General features: G+C 59.5%; 1 protein-coding gene across 6 annotated transcripts in view; it reads left to right on the forward strand.

Moving 5' to 3' along the window:
• Positions 1–20,402, forward strand: part of RPTOR (regulatory associated protein of MTOR complex 1) — a 334,714-nt gene that overhangs the window by 232,684 nt on the left and 81,628 nt on the right. For all 6 annotated transcript variants that reach the window (XM_045489812.1, XM_045489813.1, XM_045489815.1 and 3 more), the window contains 4 exons: positions 658–733; positions 8,053–8,154; positions 14,369–14,452; positions 15,728–15,838. In XM_045489812.1, coding sequence (XP_045345768.1) covers positions 658–733; positions 8,053–8,154; positions 14,369–14,452; positions 15,728–15,838 — 373 coding nt within the window. The remainder of the gene's footprint in view (positions 1–657; positions 734–8,052; positions 8,155–14,368; positions 14,453–15,727; positions 15,839–20,402) is intronic.

Raw genomic sequence — 20,402 nt, forward strand, 5'->3', positions numbered from 1 at the left:
CCTGTGAAGGCACCTGCTCTCCCAGGGTCTCCCGAGGACCCTCCGAGCAGGCACGACGGGAAAACTGACGCCAGGGAGGTGGAGCCACACTCGCCAGGCCGTCGGGCGCACTCTGGCCGGCTTGTGTGTGTTTTGAGCTAGGTCCCGATGCTGTGCGAAACCGGTGGAGAGGTGGCCAGGGTCACACATCAGTGACTTGCCGTCCTCTCAAACGAGGACAGGGACACCTCATCCTGAGTGGCTCCTTCGGGGACAGGCCCAGGCAGCGGGCGGTGTGGGGCCAGTCCTGATTCAGGGCGGGATGAGGGGCCGCTCAGGACGGGGGGCCTAGACAGAGCCGCCTCCTGGCCCCACGCTGGCCGTTTCTGATGGAGCACCGTGGGGCGTTTGCGTGCGACACTGCCACGGTCCGGAAACCAGGGTGCCACAGGCTGTGGCACCAAGTCAGGGGAGAAGCTGTGGCAGAAAGTGAGACCGTCCCTTTATCTCTCCCAAGCTCTTTTCTCATTTAAATTTAAAGAGAAACCACGTTAACAAGACGGCTTCAGTGTGCAGCCAGATGCCTGCCTCCTTCTCCTGTGGCCCGGCCGTGGCCAGGGCCCCGCCCAGAGAAGCGGTCAGTAAGGCCCTGTGGGCGCCCCTCTGCTCTCTCCGCAGGCAAGCCTGGGACCTGGCCGTCGACATCTGCCTCTCTCAGCTGCCCACCATCATTGAGGAAGGCACGGCGTTTCGGGTGAGTCCCACAAGGGCGTCCGTGTGGTCCACTGGGGTGGCACCCAGGGCGCTGGGTTGTTGGACTTTGTTCACCCTCCTGGGAAAACGTGCAGTCAGCAAAGTTTGGAATACTGCATCCGCCGGGGGTTAAGGACTTTGAGCTGGCAAGCTCTCCAGAAACGTCTTCTCTTAAAATGCTGTCCTTAGCGTGCGCTCCCCGAGCTGTGTTCCACACTCTACCTTTTCCCTGGAATGGGTTCTAGTTTCCCGAGACTCCTGACTGGAACCCTCGGAGGGTGTCAGGTTCGGCCCTGAGGGGATAGCTGGCCCCCAGGCCGCCCGGGGGCCTGACACGGAGGGTCTCACGGCCCCTCGCCACCAGCCCTTCTCGCTCCCGCTGCTGCACGGCCTCCGTGGCTTCATTCGGGACCTGTCTGTCGAGTGCTTACTGTGCACCAAGCCTGAGTGCACCTGCAGAAGACCCGGCCCCTCCCTGGACAACCCTGAGAAAGGGGTGGGGGGTCACACCCGTCGAGTGAGAGCACGGCTAGGAACAGGCGGAGGGTGTGGGGAGCACGTAGGTGCCCTCTGACCCCCACAGGACAGGGAGACTTTTGGGTCTGGGAGGAGCCGGACAGCAGGGGGTAGTGGGCGCCTCCAGGCCATCTGAGACCCAGGTGAGTCGGGGGGTGGGGCCAGGTGGTCAGAGCCCCTAGCCTCCTGTACCCACACTGTCGTCTCTGGCCCAACCCAAGACTCCGATGGGCAAGCCCGCTCCCCTGGGCCTCGGTTTCTTCGTTTTACAGGAGAATCGGGGTGGTATCCATTGAAGGGGCTCAGGAGGACTGAAGGAGTTCACACGGGCTGAGTGCTCAGGTTGAGCGTGGGTGTGTGTGTATGTGTACATACGTGTGCGTATCTGTGTGGAGTACGAGTACTCGTGGGGGTACATGTATGTGTGTGCATATCTGTAGGGGCGTGTGAGTGCACGTGTGGGGTACGTGTATGTTTATCTACATGGGGTGTGTGTGTGTGCGCGCATGTGTGAGGTATGTGTGCACATGTGTATACATGTGTATGTGTGTAGAGTGTATGTACATGTGTGTTTGTACATATCTGTATGTGGGTCTCCTTGTACACGTGTGCACATGTACGTGTGTCTCTCTGGTGTGTCTGTGCAAGTGTGTGTGGGGATGTATCCGTGTACATGTGTGTGCATGTGTATGTATCTGGGGTATGCCTACATACACGTGGGGATGTGTGTGCATGTACATTTGTGCATGTCTGTGTGCAACGTGTGTCCACGTGTGCTTTGTGCGTATCTGTGTGGGGTGTATATCTGTTGTATACGTGGGTGGGTGTGTTATCTATGTGAGGTGTGTCCATGTACATGAGAGTGTGTGTGTACGTGTGTTCACTGTGCATAGCTGGGTATGTGCATCTCTACGCGTGTGTGCACGTGTGTGTATATCTGTGGTTACCTGTCTATACATGTGTGTATACGTGTGTGTTTCTGTGTGGGGTGTGTGCTTGTGCATGTGGGGTGTGGTGCATGTTTGTATATCTGTAGGGTGTGTGTATGCGTGTGTGCTTGTGTGCACGTGTGTGTACATACGTGCATACCTGTGTGGACGGGTGTGTGTGTGTGTGGATGTGTCTGCGTATCTGGGGGTGTGTGTCCATGTACGTGTGTTCATGTACCCGTGTGCACAAATGTACATGTGTGCGCTGAGTGTATCTGCAGGGTGGGTGTGGGAGGTGTCCACGTCTGGGTGCGTGTGTACATGTGTGGGGGGGATGTCGGTGCGTGTGTGTGTACATATGTGCTCATCTGTGTCGCTGCGTTGTGTGTCCGTGTCCGTGTGCACGTGTGTGTGCGCATGTGATCGATGCAGGTGCGTCTCTGTGCACGTGCGTGTACGTGTGTGCGTATCTGTGTAGGTGCGTGTGATCCGTGCAGGAGCGTGTCTCTGTGGGGTGTAATTCCTCAGATGGTCTGACGCCCCTGTGGCGGGGGCGATGGGCTGAGAGGCCTTCCTCTCTTGTTTATCTCCTATCTCCTCCTCTTTAGTGCTTGAAAACCTTCACGTTTTAGTATGAAAACGTTCAAGCCTCCACAAGGTTGGAAGAGTAGTACAGGGAGCACCTGTGTGCCCACCGTCCTGCCGTGAACATTTGCCACTTGCTTGAGCACATCCACCCCTCTCTCCGTCCGCCTGTTCTTAACGCTCTCACAAGTTAAATCGCAAGCCACCTTGTTTTCCGCCCTGAAGGGAGAGCTGGCAGGGCCTGCGCTCAGCTCTCAGCCGTGCGCGTGGCCCCTTCCCGCTGGACCCACACTGAGGCAGGGACCGGGCTCGTGCAGTCACGGAACTCCGTGGGGACAGCCCAGGGCCCCCCCCCCCCCCACCACTGCAGCTGGAGGCCCTCCCGAGCGCCTCAGCTTGCCCAGGGAGACGAGGGCCCGTCGCCACAAACACGTGTTTAGAAAACCTCCTACAGTTCCGGCTTTCTAGACCGTGTGTGGTTTTACGTTGTACCCTTAGGGGATCAGAACTCTCTACTCCTGTGTAAAACAACACAGCTTCTGCATGATTGCCCTTCCGCTCCACTGCCAGGCACACTTGCGCGGATCTCAGCGCTTCATTTCTAATCTGCTGGAATCCGCATTCTGCATCTGGGAATAATTTCCCCCAAATTGTGATAGGGAGGGGTAACTGACGTAGACCCCCTGCTAGGTTTTTTATTTTGTTTTCACTTTTTCGGGAGCAGAACGTACGTAGAGAAAATTGCACATCACAAATGTGCGGCTTGAGGAGTTTTTATAAGAGGAACACACTCCAGTAACCAGCACCCAGATCGAGCGGCCACCTGTTAGAACCCCCCAGACGCCCCTTCCTGCTGCCTTCAGTCTGCTTTCCCGAGCGCAGCCACCATCCCGCCTGGTTTTGTGTGCTTGGATCAGCGGGGTCCTACGGCACGTCACCGTCGTGCCTGCTTTCACTCAACGTTACATCTGCTCCCACGGTCGGGGCTCTTGTCACCATGGGGGACGCTCCAAGGGTCGTGTGTGCATCGTCTGGCCGGTAGGCATTTGGAGTTTACAGGTAGCACCCCCCACGAATAGTGCTGGCCAGGGCCAGGCCGAGCCGTCGGAGCCTGACGGGAAGGAGAAATCAGTAATGCTGAGCCTGTCTTTACTTGAAATTTTGATGTTTCGTTCGTTATGGATTTTCACATCTATTCTTTTTAAATCTCGCATTAATGTATTCTTTTATTTCAATTACTGAATTTTCTGGTGCCCCCTTAAGTTTTGCGGGTGCTGCTAATTTTTTATGTGGCTTTGGCGCATTTGTGTCGGGGGCACACACTGGGAGTGAAATTGCTGGTTACCAGGCACACGTGTGGTCGGTTTTAGTAGAGGCTGCCAGGCGGTTTTCCTGTGATCGAATCAACTTGCACCTCTACACAGCTTACGAGAGTTTCAGTTGCCCTGTATCCTCATAAACGCTTGATACTTTCTACCCTTTTCCCTTTATTTGGCTATTGTGGTTCAGTGTGAAGAGGTGTTTCACTGAGATTTTATCTTGTATTTCTCTGATGGTTCGTAGTGTTGAGCACTAGTTTGTATTTTCATTTGCCATTTGAATATCCTCCTTTGTAAGTTGCCTCATCAAGTCTTTTGGTTTTTCTTTTATGTTATCTGTTTCCTATCGATTTGTAGCGGTTGTGTATATAATCCGAATACAAATCCATTGTGAATATCTTTTTCTTTTTTTATCTCTGTGGACTTTATTTTCATTTTTTTTTTTATGTTTTTTTTTTCCTAGAACAGAAGTTTCTTCTTTTAACATCCAATGTATCAGTTTTTTTCTCATTTGCTTAAAGACCGTTGGTATCCTGTTTAAGAAATGTTTACTTTGAGATGAACACCCTTGAGAAGGTGTTCTTTTTCTTCTGAAAGCCTGATCATTTTACTTTTACCCTTAGACTCGCAGCCCCTCTGGGATTTACTAGTACGGACGGTGTGAGATAGGGGGCAAGATATGCTTTCCCACACATGGAGGTTGAGCTTACCCAGTGTTATTCACATCGAACCAGGCGACCATCTGCATGGGCTGCTCCTGGGTTCTCAGCTCTGCCCTTTGGGCCACTGTGTCCTTGCACAGTACTGAGCAGCCTTGATTATGAAAGCAATTTTTATAGGGATCGCATGGATCTGTAGACGGACACAGGGCAGGCAGTATCTCCACAGTGTTGCGTCTTCCCATCCATCATCATGACTGCAAATAGTGTCTTTCTAAAATTTTCTGTTTTCCCTTTCTTCGTATATATATTGTTTATAAGAGATTTTTTGCAGTAGCATTACTAAACTCACTATTTTGTTCTAATAATTTTCCTATAAATTACTGGCCGTCTTTTTTTTTGTTTTCTTATTTTTTAAATGTTTGTTTATTTTGAGATTGGAAGAGAGAGAGAGAGAGAGAGAGAGAGAGAGAATGATTCCCAAGCAGGACCCATGCTGTCAGCACAGATCCTGACACGGGGCTTGAACTCACAAACCGTGAGATCATGACCTGAGCCGAAATCAAGAGTCAGATGCTCAACTCACTGAGCCACCCAGGCGCCCCTGGCCTTATTTTAAAACCTCGTTGTCAAATATACCAAAACAGAGCCCAGCATGTTGGTCACTTGTCCAAGGTCAGTAGTAGGGAGGACAGATTTTAATTAACAACGGAAAGGAGCCTGATCCGATTTGGCATTTTCTGATGTCGGGAGAAGCGGGGAGTGGTTGCTCGCGCTGGGAAGCATGGAGTTTCTTGAAGGACTTGAAGAAAGCCCATCTGCAGGCTGAGCTCTGACAGGCTATGGAATTTGAACGCTCTTGGCCACTGGGCAGTTTTCTGTTGTCTCCTCTTGTAAGTGGTGAGGTCATCGTGAGTAGTGAGTGTCACTGCACGTGAGGACAGACACCAGGCGGTGTAGCCGTGTCTGGACCGGGGATGGTAAGCGAGAAGAGGAGGAGGAGGTGTGTTGAGATTACTTCCTCTGTGCCTGAATCCCCCAGGGGTCAGGTGGCTCTTTGTGCCCATCTGGCCTTCCCGCTTTCTGTCCTGTTCCGCTTGCGCCTCTTTTCAGGCCCCGGGGCCATCTGACACGTGGGCTGACCACAGAGCAGCCCGCCTGGCCTCAGAATTGCCCTGGGAGGCCTGGACACGCGGCCCCATGACTCAGAGCCTCTGCACAGCAGCTCTGATGCTACAGCCGTAATCTTGGAGACCCGGCCCAGAATCCCTGCTCTGCCTCATCCTTAGGTGCACACGGGGGCAGCTCTCGAGGCGCTCGGGGCGCGTTATTTGGAATGCCGAGCCTGCTTGTGTTGGAGGGCTGCCCGCGCCATAAGGGGCACGACAGCCCTCGCCACGTACCTCAGCGGCAGAGACCTGGCCTTTCTGTGAGCTTTGGGTGAAAAGACGTGGAATGCTCGTCCTTGCGGTGTGGAACGGTTTCTCCGGCAGTGAGCCACACGGGAGCATCCTTCATTCAAATCCGGACTTAGAAGGAGGGGGAAAGAGATGGAATGATCTCAATTACCCGAGCTCCCCTCAGAGACCAAAGGTCTCCCACGTGTGGGGACGGAGAGCTTCACAGAGGTTACTGTTTTGAGCCAGTTCAGGAAAAATTCACACTTGAAAACGGGAAAGCCAGTTTGGGGGCTCCATCCCGGCCCCCAGGTCGCCCTCTAGATTTGGTGCCCCTGGCCCACGCCGACTTCGCGGGAACGCGGACTCCTGGGTGGTGCTTGCTCTCCGCACGCTTTCCACGCGATGGACTGTTCTGAGGGGACACCGTGGCTCTGCCCACCAGGCTCCTCCGTGGACGGTGTGGGGTGAGCAGGCCCGGGGTGGGGCTTACAGACCTGAGTCGTGCAGACACACGCGGGGCCACGCTGTCTACACGTGCCACAGTCGCACCTTCCCGGCCCCCTTCCTTACGCACAGACACTCTGAAACGCAGCCACCACCTTCCCCTTGGGCAGGAGGACGGGGTTGGGAGGCAGAGATTTGTAACTTGGGATTCTTCTGGTTCAGGGTTTGGGGAAGCAGAACCGTGTGTTAGGTGAAAATGATTCTGTCAGACCGAAAAACCCAGCCTTCCCGCTAGCCTGGCTTCTCGGTTCCCGGACCTTCTGGCGGTCAGGTCCTCCCTCCTTCCTGAGCCGCTCCTTCTGTCCTCTGCTTGGTCCCTGTCACTGCCGGGAAAGACGTCCCCTCTGCCAGTCCAGGAAGGACAGATCAACTCCACGCCCCCCCCCCATCACTGTGACCTCGGTGCCTGGGTCCTCCACTGACCCCAGGGTGGCCTCACATACTCTCTGCCCCCTGCCCCCCACTCTAGGGTCCTGGAGTAAATCACAACTCTGGTTATTTCCTTCCCGTGCCGCTCTGCTCGGCTGTGTCCTCCCTCTCCGTCTCACTGAGAAATAGAAGTGATAGAGAGTCCCCTGCAAGTGCCCCAATGTCTGCCCACATCCCCGCATCCGGGCCCGTCTGCCTCCCCGACTCCCGTTCCCGGAGGGCCGCCCGGGCTGCCGGCCGTGCACGGCCCCGCCCGAGAGCCCGCCTCCCTGCCCGCGTGGCACCAGCCGCTTCCAGATACACCCTCGCCCCCGCACGGGGAAACCAGAGTTCTGCACCGGGTGGCCTCCCTCCACTCCGCTCCCGCCACCCCCTCCATTCCTGTCCTTCCCTTTTGCACCCAGATCCCTTCTCAGACCGTCCACACTGGAGTCTCCAAATTCCCGCCTGTGTTGAGCGCACTCGGCCGTGCCTCTGCCCGCTGCACCTCGGTCTCTGGGGACTCAGCGCCGCTCAGCCGGTCTCGGGGGAACCAGGCTGCGTCCTGCCTGCCCACCACCCCTCCTCCTTCTGCGCCACCGCCCTTGGCCTCCGGGCTCAGCCCTGCTCTTTCCCGCTTCCCTTTGAGTTTGCACCAACAGCGCCGACCCCCCCGCCCCGAACTGCAGGCGCAGCACGGTTCCCACTCGCTGTCCCCACTCCACGTCCTGTAGGCGTCTCCACTCGTCCTGGCGGGATTCCCCACGTTGTCCCCAGACACGCTCCTTGCAGTCTTCCCAGCTCAGCCCGGGGACACCCTCTCCTCCCGCCCTCCTCCGGTCTGCTCGCGCAGGCCGCCAGCTGCGCCGTGTCACTCCTGCCGCCTCCCCGGCTGCGCCCTGCCCTCCCTCAGCCGGACCCAGGCAGCCGTGGGGGCCGCGTCGTGGGGCGCGTGGTGTCAGGGCGAGGTCCCTAACTAACGCCCCTGCCTGTCCCACAGCACAGTCCGTTCTTTGCTGAGCAGCTGACCGCGTTCCAGGTGTGGCTCACCATGGGCGTGGAGAACAGGAGCCCGCCCGAGCAACTTCCCATTGTTCTGCAGGTGAGTGTCTTTGGACCCTCCGGACGGGCTGAGCGGGCTCCAGGGAAGACCGCTGCCAGCAGAGGGCAGAGTGCGTGCGTGCATGCGTGCGTGTGACGCCCCCGTGGCCATGCGCGGGCCGGGTGCCTGGAGGTCGGGGGGATCAGACCCTCGAAGTCACCTGCTCCCGTTGCACTCAGTTGGGAAGGCCGTCCTGGGGGCGCCAGAGTTCCCTCCCCCACCCTCACCGAGCCCCTCATTTGGGTCGTAGTCGGCCGCCCGTCCGGGCACCCGCGGAACGCCACCGTGCATGTGCTCGTGGCATCGGGCCCTTCTGTTCGGAAGGATGTGAGCTCCGAGCCACCGGGGGGACAGGAGGGGAGCCGTGAGCGCATCGCAGACGGCCCTCGCGGCTCCTCACCAGGCGCCTGCTGACTGCAGGGACTGCCTGGGCGGCAGGCAGCCCGGACCCAAAGCCCTGCCTTCCCTTCTGTGGAGGGCGCGTGCGTGGTGGCGGTCCAGTGCCAGCCCTCACGTGGCCCGTGTCAGTGCTCGCGCGAAGACCGCACCCCGCAGTGGGTTGGAAGCTTGGTTTTGTGGGTCTCATTTGGCTAATTTTTTCAGCTGATGTGATCGGGTGAGGTGGATGGCAGGTTACCAAAATTCTTCACGGGGGGGAAGATGAGAAAATGTTCCCAGAACTTTTGTGTCAGTTAATGTGTATTTGCGGGGAGTGTGGACCTCTAGTCAGCGTAGACACCGAGGTCTAATAACTCACTTTAGGACCTGGAACACAGGCTCTGCGGTCGGGGTGCGGTGGCCCGGCAGACGCCGTGGGCAGAGAGGGGCGGGTGCTCACAGGCGCACTGCCTCCCGGTTCAGGGTCTCAGGTCCTGAGAGCTGGCTGGCGGCCACCGGCACCTTCCTGTGAAGTGGGAGCAGGGGCCTCGTCACCCGCCTGTGCGAGGGACGCCAGGCCCGCGGAAGGGCCGGCACCTTCTTACACGGGCTGCTGACCACGTCACGACAGAGCCCCCGCGAGCGGCTCCTGCTGCCCAGGGCCGTTTGGGAAATGGGCGGATGGTTTCTCTGTGTCGCCACCAGAGCCCGGCGTCCCTCCTTCAGCAGGCGGGGGGTGGTCAGCTTCCTCTGGGTCCGTCACACGGCCGACTTTGAGGACCGTCTGCCGGCCCCAGCACCGAGGCTTCGCCTGGCTCGGGACTGTGTGCGGGACCTCAGACAGCACAGGGGACTTGGGACGAGGGCACTGGGGACATGGTAGAAACGCCACGGCCTGTCCTCGCCCCAGAGCAGCGGCCGCCGCGGCTGCTCCCGGGATGTGTCTGGGCGCCGTGTGTACCGTGACCGACATCGTGAATAGCCCGCAGAGCTTGTTCGCCTCCAGATCAGTTTAAGACTGTCCTGGGTTTGAAGAAAAGCAGTAAAAAGGAGGAAACACAGCGGGCCGTCCCTTGAGGGAACACACACACTGGCCGGCTGTAAGTGGACAGGACGTGCGGGGACGGCCGTGGCACGGGGCGGACGTGCTGTGCTCTGTAGCTCCTCCTGGCTTGCCGGAACGTTCACTCGCGGAGCCTGTGGCCCTACCACCAACCTTCCAGTGTTTTTGACGGTGCAGCGGAGTGAAATTCATCCTTTGCAAAGCACGGGTGCGGTGACAAGCATGCGAAATCAGGTCTTCCGGGTCCGGCAAACAGTCCTGCTGTAAATGGCCTTCTAGTGACGTTTTTCCTAATGTTCCGTTTACAATCCACACTCCCTCGGGGAAAGAGAGCCTAACAGAGCCAGCGTCGTAATGCCGAAGAAACGGAAAATAACTGAAGGGAAAGCAGGGAGACGTTTTCCGTGCGATCTTGCAAGCAGCCACAAGCAGCAGGCTCTCCATTACCCTGGAGGGCCGTCTCCCGGGCTGTGCCCAGCCCGGGTGAGTACGTGAACCTGTACTTAACGAGAAAGGACGGGGACACGATGCAGAGGCGCCCTGGCTTCATTCGGCGTGGCCCACGGGGTCAGCCTCTTTCTCGTTAGCCTGGTTAACTTCACGCTTCTTTATCTTAAGGAACTGTATTTTTGCCAAAGCCTGGACCTTGTCACCCGTCAGTTATCCTCCGGGGCCTCGGCAAGTCAGAAAGTACTGCCTAAGGGAAAGAGAATTTTAATACAGACTTTGTGGTTTTTCCGATCCCTGCTACTTTCTCCACACGCCAGAGAGGATTTTCTGTGCCTCAAGACTCAGAGGCATTAGCGGATGACCTTCGGTGTCAGATGAAATGTCTTCTCAGGCCAGCTGATTTGCAGCCCGCCCTGCGAGGGTGAGCTTGGAAGTAACCTTCCCTGACCAGCCCCCGGGGCTTTTCTTGCCTTTTAGAAGTGTAAGCAGGAGGAATCGGAAGGAAGTCCCTCAAACCCCGAGCCGCCACAAGGCGCACACGGTCTTGCGGTGGACAAGACGTCGCTGTCCGTGGCCCCTCGGGCGGCCGGTGTGCAAGGAAGCCCCAGACCGAGAGGGGAGAACCCACGAGCTGCAGGAAGGAGAGAGAAGAGGGGATGTCATAGGACGGTGTTAGGACCTCCACAGACCTCGCGAGGCAGTCCGGGCATTTCATCGGGAAACTGCTTTCGCTGCATCGTTTTATTTATAAATAGAATTTTTGGTCTGAAAGTGCAGGGTTGCTCTCAGTCCACGGCAGGAAAGTAACTGCGTGTTACTGTGACACGTGTTACGTATGTCGGTGGGCATCAGGTTCCTGGGCGCCAGGCCGGCGGGACCCACTGAGGTCCGCCAGGCCCGAGCTGCAGAATCTGTTTTTGTAGGAAGTACCCCCCCCCACCCCCCCTCCAGGAGTCCCGGCCCAGGAGCCCGAGCGCCGTCGCTGCACTAGGCGGAGGAAGCCTGGCCGCCGCGGCAAGCCCCGCGTTAATGCGGGCGTGCACGCCGCCACTTACGGGCAAGACCCAGTCGCTCGTGCCCTTCGCCATCTGTCCCTGTAATTTCCACAGATCCTGGGCCAGTCTGAAACAGGAATAATAGGAATAAAATGTACAACCAAAAGCCAGTCCTTATTTTATTTTATTTTTTTTTTTCTTTTAATTTTTTTTTTCAACGTTTATTTATTTTTGGGGGGGCAGAGAGAGACAGAGCATGAACGGGGGAGGGGCAGAGAGAGAGGGAGACACAGAATCGGAAACAGGCTCCAGGCTCTGAGCCATCGGCCCAGAGCCCGACGCGGGGCTCGAACTCACGGACCGCGAGATCGTGACCTGACTGAAGTCGGACGCTTAACCGACTGCGCCACCCAGGCGCCCCAAGCCAGTCCTTATTTTAAAGTAACTTTCATTTCCACTAGGCTTCCATTTTTCCTAAATATGAATCAACAGAAGGAATCCGAAGGACGATGTCATGTTTTAAAAAGCCAACACTTGACCTTTTCCAATCGGACATTAATAATCACAGCGCAGAGCCCTGCGCCAGGCTCGCGGGGCCGTCTGCGGAGGCTGCGCCGCGTGTCCCGCCAGTGTGGGCGCGGCGGCAGGAAGCGGTGGTGCCACGGTCGTCCTTGTGAACGAGGCTCCGGGCCCGGGGCTGCCGTGAGAGCAACGTACCCGGTGGCGGCCGGGGCACGCGGAGCCGGAGCCAGCCTCGCGGCCGTTTCCTCCCCTGCAGATCGCTGCACCGCCTGCCCGAAACGCGGCGCTCCGTTCGCGTTTGCCGCGTTTGCTGTGACGGGAGCGGCGCGCGGCGTCTGCGGAGGGGTCTCTGATCTCTGACCGACTGCGGCCGCGCTCACGGACCCGGGGCCGGCGGGAAACCGGCCCCTGAGGCGGCTCTGTTTCCGGTACGACGAGGGCAGCCGGCGAGTCGCCGAGGGGACGTCCTGCGCTGCGTGCCGACGCCGTGGGGGTCGGCGTGCCGGACGCGCCCCGTGGTGGACGGCCCGGGCCAGGTGCTTCCGCGGACCTCGCGCCACTGCGTTTTGAAAATGCGCCCAAGTCCGGGGTCAGACTGTCGCTGCCTCCGCCGCTCCCGCCGCCGAGGACGCAGGAAGGCAGGCAGGCCCGCGCTTTCCCGCCGACCTAGCCCTGCGGACCCCCGCTTCAGGCACACGTGGTGGCCGCAAGTCCAGCGTGGAATCGGGTCCCACGCCTTCGCCCCGACTCTTGTCAGAGGCTCGACACCTCCAGACGCCCACACGTGCGTGGGGACGGAGGTGTGGGAATGGCCCCGATGCAGTGCGGGGGGGGGGGGGGGGCACGCTGCATTCCGGGGGCTGGGCCAGCCGCGGCTCCTCCTCCTCGCCCCCGCCCCCGGGCCGCCGCTCCTGCCGGGGACCTGGTGCTGTCCAGACCCCTCCCCACCTGTCCCTCCAGCCCGTGTTTGCCCCTCACAGGGAGCCCCCGAAACCTCTGCCCCCCGTCGCGTTCCACTCCCCTCTGCCTCCTCCCCACGACCTGACACGATCCACACCCTGCACCCAGCGTGTTGTCCTCGCGGCTCCTGCCGCTGACCTCCGGGAGCAGGCGACACCACCGGTCCCCTCCACCCAGCCTCACCTCCGCCACGGGCACGGCCCCTGCTGTCTTGGGTCGCTTTCCCCCCCCATCAGTCAGGGTCAGGTCCACTCTGTCCCCCCCCCCCTCCATCCGGCCACCGCCGGTCTATCCCCAAGCAACCACCTTGGACGTTCGCTGCTACTTCTCTGGGGAAACCCTCAGCCTGGCCTGTGGGACCCGTCCTCAGACACCCCAAGCTTTCCCATCCCCTCTGCCTGCTACCTGGGGGCCCCACGCACTGCCTCCCCTCTGGGACCCGGCTGCCCGCTAGGAAGGGGGACCTTCAGGACCCTCCCAAGGAGGGCAGAGGCTCACATGATTCGCAGCACTGCCTGCCGTCACCGCGGATTGTGACAACGTGGCCGTCTGCCTGTCTCTGCAGCGACTGATGGTGGGGGGGGGGGCTCCCCGCTGCTCCCAGTCGCGCCCCAGCTCACATCCGCTCACAGCAAGTGCCCACGAACACGCGCTGGGTGGCCGGCAGTGGCAGTGGACAGAAGAGTGCCTTCCAGGGGCTCCGTACCCACGGCCTTGAGCGTAAATACCATGAGGAGAAGTCACTACAAATGACCCGATTAGAAATTTTAAACTCTGATGTAACAAAGAAAACGAGAGAAAAACACGCGGCAAAGGTTGTTCTTTTTAACGTATAAAGAACTTTTCCATGTCAATGAGACAAAAAGGCAGACATCTGAGTGGCAAAACAAGGACACACAGTTTACTACAGAAATAGCCGATTAACCTGTGGAAAAAAGACAATCAACTTCACTTGTAATGAATTCAGATTAAAAGGATATTTATTTTTATCTATCATATTGGTAAATAATAGTGGGTCGTGGGCTGCTGTTGTCCCGGAGTTCTTAATTTGTTGTTTAATTAAACCTTTGGGATTCGGTTTTGTGTTTCTCCTTTTTTATAAATTAAGAAATTAAGGGTCAGGGAACTGAAGTGATTGGCCCAAGGTCCCATAACCAGAGAACACAGCAGCAAACCCTCGTCCTGTGCACGGTGATCAGCAAAGGCCCACGGGAGGGAGGGAGCACCCACGGCGGGGAGGGACCACGGGGCGGTGGGGGGCACCCACAGAGGGGAGCACCCATGCGTGGACTGTAGGACGTGCAGGGTAGTTCACTGGCAGGTAATCCGGCAGTAAACTTGTACTGCTCCTACCCTCGGATTTATCCTCGGGAAAAACCGTGTGAATGGGCGGAAATATGCCTGTTGGGATATTTATCATAGCATCGTTTGTAATAGCAAAAACATGATAATAGTTTAAAAAGGTTGCAGTGGGGAAGTTGTTTAAATGAACCGGGCACCGGGAATGATACGGCCAGACGTGCCCAGCGATGGGGAGTCAAGGCCACAGTACTTTATTTAGTTTACAGAAGAGGCGAGAAACGCAATAATAGATTATCTAGTTTAGAGTAATTAAAGGAACGCTGTCTGGAGGTTTATACACCACAGTGTCCTCGGTGTCTTTTTACATGCAATTAAAAAGTATTTGTTCTAATGCTTTCTGCAGGGCCCATATTTTATACAGAGAAAGGAGCACCTGCTGTAGGTAAAGGAATGAACGCAGCCGGGGGCAGGTGTGAGTGCACCCCCGCGTCCAGAAGCGCACGGCTCCACGGTGACGCCCTCTCCTTCCTTCTTCCTTTGTCAGGTGCTGTTGAGTCAGGTGCACCGGCTGAGAGCCCTGGATCTGCTGGGGCGCTTCTTGGACCTGGGCCCCTGGGCGGTGAGCCTGGTGCGTGCTTCCCGCATTGAGCCGGGGGAGGGTGGAGCCCCGGAGGCTCCGTGGTGCGTCCGAGGACTGTCTCCCAAGCTGGGAGTGATTGGGGGCAGGGGAGGGGGGGCGGTCAGCCCGAGGGGCCCTAGAGGTGCACGTGCCGCCTCGCGGCCTCCGTCACTGCAGCCTCTGGCGGTTTGGTTTTGCTCTACCCTCTTCTCCCATCTGCCACGAGGCTTCGCCTTTGCAGACAGAAAGTGTGGCCGGCCCGCCCCCGTTCGGGAGTGGCTCGCCCCTGCAGGTGCCCCTGAGCCCGCAGAGTGCCCGCACACACCCGTCCACCGACTTCACACTCCGGTGCCCAGCACAATCTGGAAACCCTTCTCGGATTTCTCATTCCGCAGAAGAGTAGAAACGGCCATTGAAAACAGGAAACACTGACAGAAATCAGATCAAAAAGCGACTTGTTTTTCAACAACTGCATCAGAAGGAAGGGGGTATCGTTAGGGGACCTGCCAATTAGAGGAGGTTCAGGAGACCTGTCACCAGCTGCAAACATGGACCTTCTTGGTTCTGTGTGCAAACAATAGTTTAGAATTACAGTCTGAAAAAGCAATATTCATGATAATTAGAAATTATCTAATTTGTGGTACACACGGCCTTTAATGAGGAAAGGACACAGACCCCGCCCTCGGACCCTGTCCCGGGTGTCCCCCTCCGTCTGTCTTGGAGAGAGACGCTGAGGTGATGGACAAAACCGGGCTCTGCCCAGGTGTCCTTTGTGCCGAGATAGCCTGCTTCTCTGTCGCTGCCCTGCCGAGAGCAAAGACGACCCCCCCGGGATGATGCGCCATCCGGATCTGGGCACAGGAGCCCCCCGGCTGCTCCCCGTCTTAACCAGCAGACTGGCCCATCCCGAGGCGGCAGACGCCTTGTGGTTCGAAGCACGAGAACCACTATTAAGGGGCCTTGCGCTTTGCTGCTGAGAGCAGACAAGGCCCTCCGAGGGTGGGGACGGCGGGTTCCAGACGGGAAGCCACCCGTCCCTCGTGAGGCGAGCCCCGGTCTCTGGACGCGGCAGGACCGGAGAAGTCCCGCGGCATCTGGGAGTGCGGGGGTGAGGAGGCCGGAGGAAGCCGCTTGCTCTGCGTGAGTGAGGCGCGCCCACCCACACGGCATTCCCACCGCGCCGAAGGCTGCGCACACCGCGTCCCGAGCCGCGCCGTCCGCCCCCGGCGCCGCTCGGCTGCCCGGGAGCCGGTGCTGGCGCTCACTCTCTCTTCTCTCCCCCAGGCCTTGTCTGTGGGCATCTTCCCCTACGTGCTGAAGCTGCTGCAGAGCTCCGCCCGAGAGCTGCGGCCCCTCCTGGTTTTCATCTGGGCCAAGATCCTGGCCGTGGACAGTGTGAGTAGTCCGCGTCGTCCCCGCAGGCGCGAGGCGGGCTCCGTGCGTCAAGGGGCCTGGGCGGCGGCTGCTGCGGAGGTGCTGAGCGCAGCTGGTTTGCCCGCCGTGACGCCGTGTCCTCTGTCCCCCTGCGATGACCCCGCGTTTCTTGTCCTGCTTCACCCAAGCCTCTGCCTTCAGGGCCAGCTCCTCCCTCCCTCTCCAGGCACGGCTGGCGCCCCCCTTCCAGAATAAGGGAGGTGCGTCCCCTTGGGGCCCAGTCCTGGTCACCTGGGCTGCAGCCACGCCATTCGTGTCCCTCAGGCGCCGCAGGCCGCCCCCTCCCCGCCCCCTCCAGTCCTCCAGCAAGAAGTGACCCTGACCGCTTCCTTCTTTAAACTCTACCCTGCCTCACCCAGACCCCCACCAGACCTGCTGTGTCCCACCCGTGCTTTTTCCTCTCCACCCTGACCTTGGGGACCTTGGGGACCATCTCCTCCAGCTCTGCTCTCCAGTCTCTGCCCCTCCCTGTCCTCAGGCCTCCCGGGCCGCAGACTCATCCACTCCGTGGAGCCCCACCCTGGGGGCTGTGCTAGAGACTGGAGACAGGCTCGCGTCCAACGGGTCAGAGCCCTCCGCTGCAGGGGGGAAGCCCCGTGTCTGAGGGGCTGTGCCGTGAGGGTGAGGGCCTAGAGGGGCTGGAGGCGCACGTGGGGCCCCCTGTAAGTGGAGGGCACCCCACTCTTCAGCCAAGAGGAACCGGTAAAGAGTCTGCAATGGGACAAGATCCAAGCTGTGGTTTTTAACTCGTGGCCTCGGTGTAGAGGTTGTAGGTTAGCTGAGGAGGGGCTGGGAAAGTGGGTGTGATGGGGCGATGGTCGGGGAGACCCCAGCTGGGGAGGACCTGTGCCTGAGGGGTGCACACACCCTGAGGACCTGTGCCCCGGGGTGCACACACCCCGGGGCTGGGGGTGTGGAGGAGGAAGAGCCACGGAAGGAAGGCAAAGCAGGATTGACGAGGCGGGAGGCGTGACTCACGGGACACAGGGGGGTTCCAGAGTGGGGGTGAGCACCGGGCGGGAGCGGACACCCCCCAGAAGAGGCCCCCGTGCGCGGCACTCAGCTTCAGAAGAGCCGTAGATGTGGAGAGGGGAGGAGGCGCGGTGATCACGTGGTCGCTGGCTGGAGGGGTTTGGTGGGCGGGGAGGGGAGTGGGCTTCTCCCTGGTTGCCCCTCCTGCCGGGCGCCAGAGCCTCAGCCGGCCTGCCCCCTCCCCAGCCGCACCTGGTAGGTGGCCAGGGCCCCACCCCTGCCTCCGCGTTCCAGCAGACCTCCCCCGGCTCGCCTCCGCCCTGCATGCTGCTCCCTGCTCCCCACACCCTCCGCCGTCCTGCGAACGAGCCCCTGAAGCTCCGGGCTGCTGCCGGAGCCGGTCCTCCCTCACCTGGGCGCCGAGGCTACCCGCGCACCTTGAGGCCGCCGGAGCTGTGCCGTGGGGCCCGAGCCAGGGGTGATGGTGGGGTGGAGGATGCGGGTGTCACGGGCGTTCCCAGGAACACGTGACAGCACAGGTGCATCTGGGCGACGCTGTCTTGGGTGACGTTGTGCTCCGTGGTTGCTGATTTTGTTTGCTCATCCGTGTGGCGGCCTTGCTGAGCCCTGCAGTTCTGCCCGTTGCCTGGGAGGTTCTCCTGGCCTTTCTGCACAGCCGCTCGTAGCGGCTGCAGACAAGTCCCGGGAGGTGGCTCAGTCCCCGTCTGTCGGCCTCAGTCCTTTCCCTGGTCCCCTGGTACCGACCAGAACGTTGTCGACCAGACACAGGGTCCACTCACCTCGGCGTTCCTGGTCCCCGTGGTCCTCTCGGTGCCGGAAACAGCCTCCCTCCTGCTCGCCGCACCCAAGGCTAACCTTGACCTCAGGTCAGCCTTGACCCTCCTTGGGCCCAGTGCCCTGCGCATAGCTGTGTCCACAGAATGTTCCGTTGCTCGTCTGCTCCGTGATGATGACTAGAACGTTAGAGGTTTTGACAAAATATTTACCTTCCTATCTGTGGAACTAACTTCAGACGAGCAATGACTTCTCTGGAAGATTGGCCAAAACTTTGCTAGACTAAAGGGTTAAAAATCTGCATTTGGGCCCTGCCTCCCTCGTTTTCTCCGGCGAGCCGCGTTCATTTCCCATCCCCCGCCCCTCTGTGCTTCCAGCGGCGCGGTACGAAGATGACGGCCGTGACCTGGAACTTCTAGAATAAAAGGAATCACAGTGTAAGTCTCGCGTCTGCCCGGCTGGTGTCCCGTACGCAGAAACCCTCCCTGGCCGATCGGAAAGCCTGGTGTTGTGGGCAAGGAAACCGTACCTTTCGGTCAGTTCTCTTTTGCCCCTCGCGTCTCACCAAAGAGCCGTGCCCTGGGAACAGGAGGACAGAAGGGCGCTTCCAGGGAAGTCGTTCTGGAACTTCCCTTGCCCTTCAACGTCTCTGTTTTCTCAACGGCACATCTGAAAATGTACTGATCCCGTTACCCGGTCCTGGGCCGAGCAGAGCACGTGTCGACGTTCCTGGGTGCGTAGGGTGCCCAGCTCAGACCGCAGCCCGTGGGAGGAGAGGGACAGAAGAGGGCGCCCCTAGGCCCACCTCCCTGCCGGTGGGCCACCAGCGCTCTCGTCCCCGCGGAACCTCTGCTGCCTGTCAGTGCCTAGAACCAGACTGTGTGTGCGTTTAGTCCTGGGGGTGTCTGTTTCTGCTTCAGTCTTTGCTGTGTGTGTGAAAAGGACGGCCCTCGTGCCTGCGCCTCGCCTCTGCGTTCTCGCAGGATCTGGGTGGTCATCGTACTTCTGCACGCCAAAAACCGCCTCCCGGCACATCTGTCTCGGGGGGCCTGCGTGTCTCCTGCATGTGCTGGATGCGGGCGCCCCCCGTGAGCGCACCTGCTACAGCTCCCCCGCCCCCCTGCTCGAGGGAGTCTCAGGGCCCGCGCTGAAGGACTTACACGTTTAATGACGCTGCAGCCAGCTGGAAGTGTCCGGGCCTTCAGTGTCACTGTACCTGCCCGCGGGCGCCAGGGACCTTTCCGTGAACTCGTTCTTAACCAGCCCGTGGCACCTGTTTATTCAAAGGCCGTCCTCCTACTGAGAGACCTTTTGAAATATTTCCAGCTGAGTCTGAGTGCCGTTCACCTCCACCTTCCTTTTCATGATCACTCGGATGGCTTCCCGGAGATGACAGTTCCGTGTGCTTTGGGGGGGGGGGGGGGGTTGGTGGTTCCCTTCCCTCGTTGGCATCTGGCCAGAAGTCACACTGGGTCCCCGCCGGCCTCCACGGGCTCTCGTGCTGTGGCAGAGCTCACCGGGTCGTTGAGTGGCCACTGGGAGGGTCAGGGATGGCCACGCTAGGATGAACGTCTGCGCGGAACACAGGGCACTTCCTGAGGGCGGAGGGTGGGGTGGCCCACGCAGGGCGGACCCCAGCTGAGGGGCAGGTTCAGGGCCTCTTCTTAGGCCACAGGAATGTGCTGAGCACACACCATGGGCCATCATGGGGGGGGGGGGGGCAGGTGGGGGGAGGCCAGAAGCGCTTCAGCCGCGTCTGGGAGGAGGAGCAGGGCCGATGGTGCGGTGCCATTTGACCGAGGGGCGGCACACGCTGTGGGGACAGGTGGCACAGGAAAGCCTTTCCTGTTGTCCCCGCGGAACCAGTCCCAGGAGGGTCTCTCCCCAGATCACCTGTGCACCCGCCGCTACTACCGAGCGAAACGACCAGGAGCGTGAAGAGGCGGGGATCCGTGATCCACGACGAGGAGAAAGACCCGCCGGCACCCACCTGACCCCTCGCAGGTGTGAGAACTAGCCGAGAAGGACGTGGAAACCATTGCCAGAAATCTGCTCTGCATAAAAAGCTCCGCTGGAACTCGAAGCCCTCAGAGGGCCGGCTGAGCCTCGCGGAGAGGGAAGCCGCAGCGTGCCGTGAGAAACGTGCCGGGCAGGATCGACAGCCCGACCGCCGGCTGCACGCCGCAGAGGAGCTTCAGCAGTGTGGTCTGTGCACACGGGCACAGGGAGCACAGCCAGGCTCTTACGAAACCGAAGGAGCGTCCCTGAGTCGTGGGACACCTGCAGGTGGCCTGACGTGTGTACTCGGAGCCGCTGACGGGACAGCGGGAAAAACCTCTCAAGAAACGGGCGAAGAAATGTCCAAATTTTCCAATTTGACGAAAACTACAAGCCCACAGGCCCGGGAAGCTCCAGGAACCCCACGCGCAGGGAACGTGAAAACCACCCGAGTCCTAACCTAATTGCTTAAAAACACGATCAGTATAAGAACCAGAAGCAGCCGATAAAAGAGAACAGAGGGGCAAGGAGAAGGAGGACAGCGGGCTGCCAGCCGGGGGCCGCACCAGCAGGGGGACGGCGGGCTGGCGCCCTAACGTCCCCGAAGAAAAGCCGCCGGCCTGGCCTTCTGTGTGCAGCGGGAGGCTCTCTACAGGTGGCGGCAGAGTGAGGACTTCGTAAGACACTCGACACCACGAGGAACATTAGCGAGGGTCCCCAGGCAGAAAGGCGCGGTGCACACGCAGTCACAGGAGCCCCA

Source organism: Leopardus geoffroyi, chromosome E1, assembly GCF_018350155.1.
Source record: "Leopardus geoffroyi isolate Oge1 chromosome E1, O.geoffroyi_Oge1_pat1.0, whole genome shotgun sequence".
In the NCBI taxonomy this organism is placed as follows: domain Eukaryota; kingdom Metazoa; phylum Chordata; class Mammalia; order Carnivora; family Felidae; genus Leopardus; species Leopardus geoffroyi.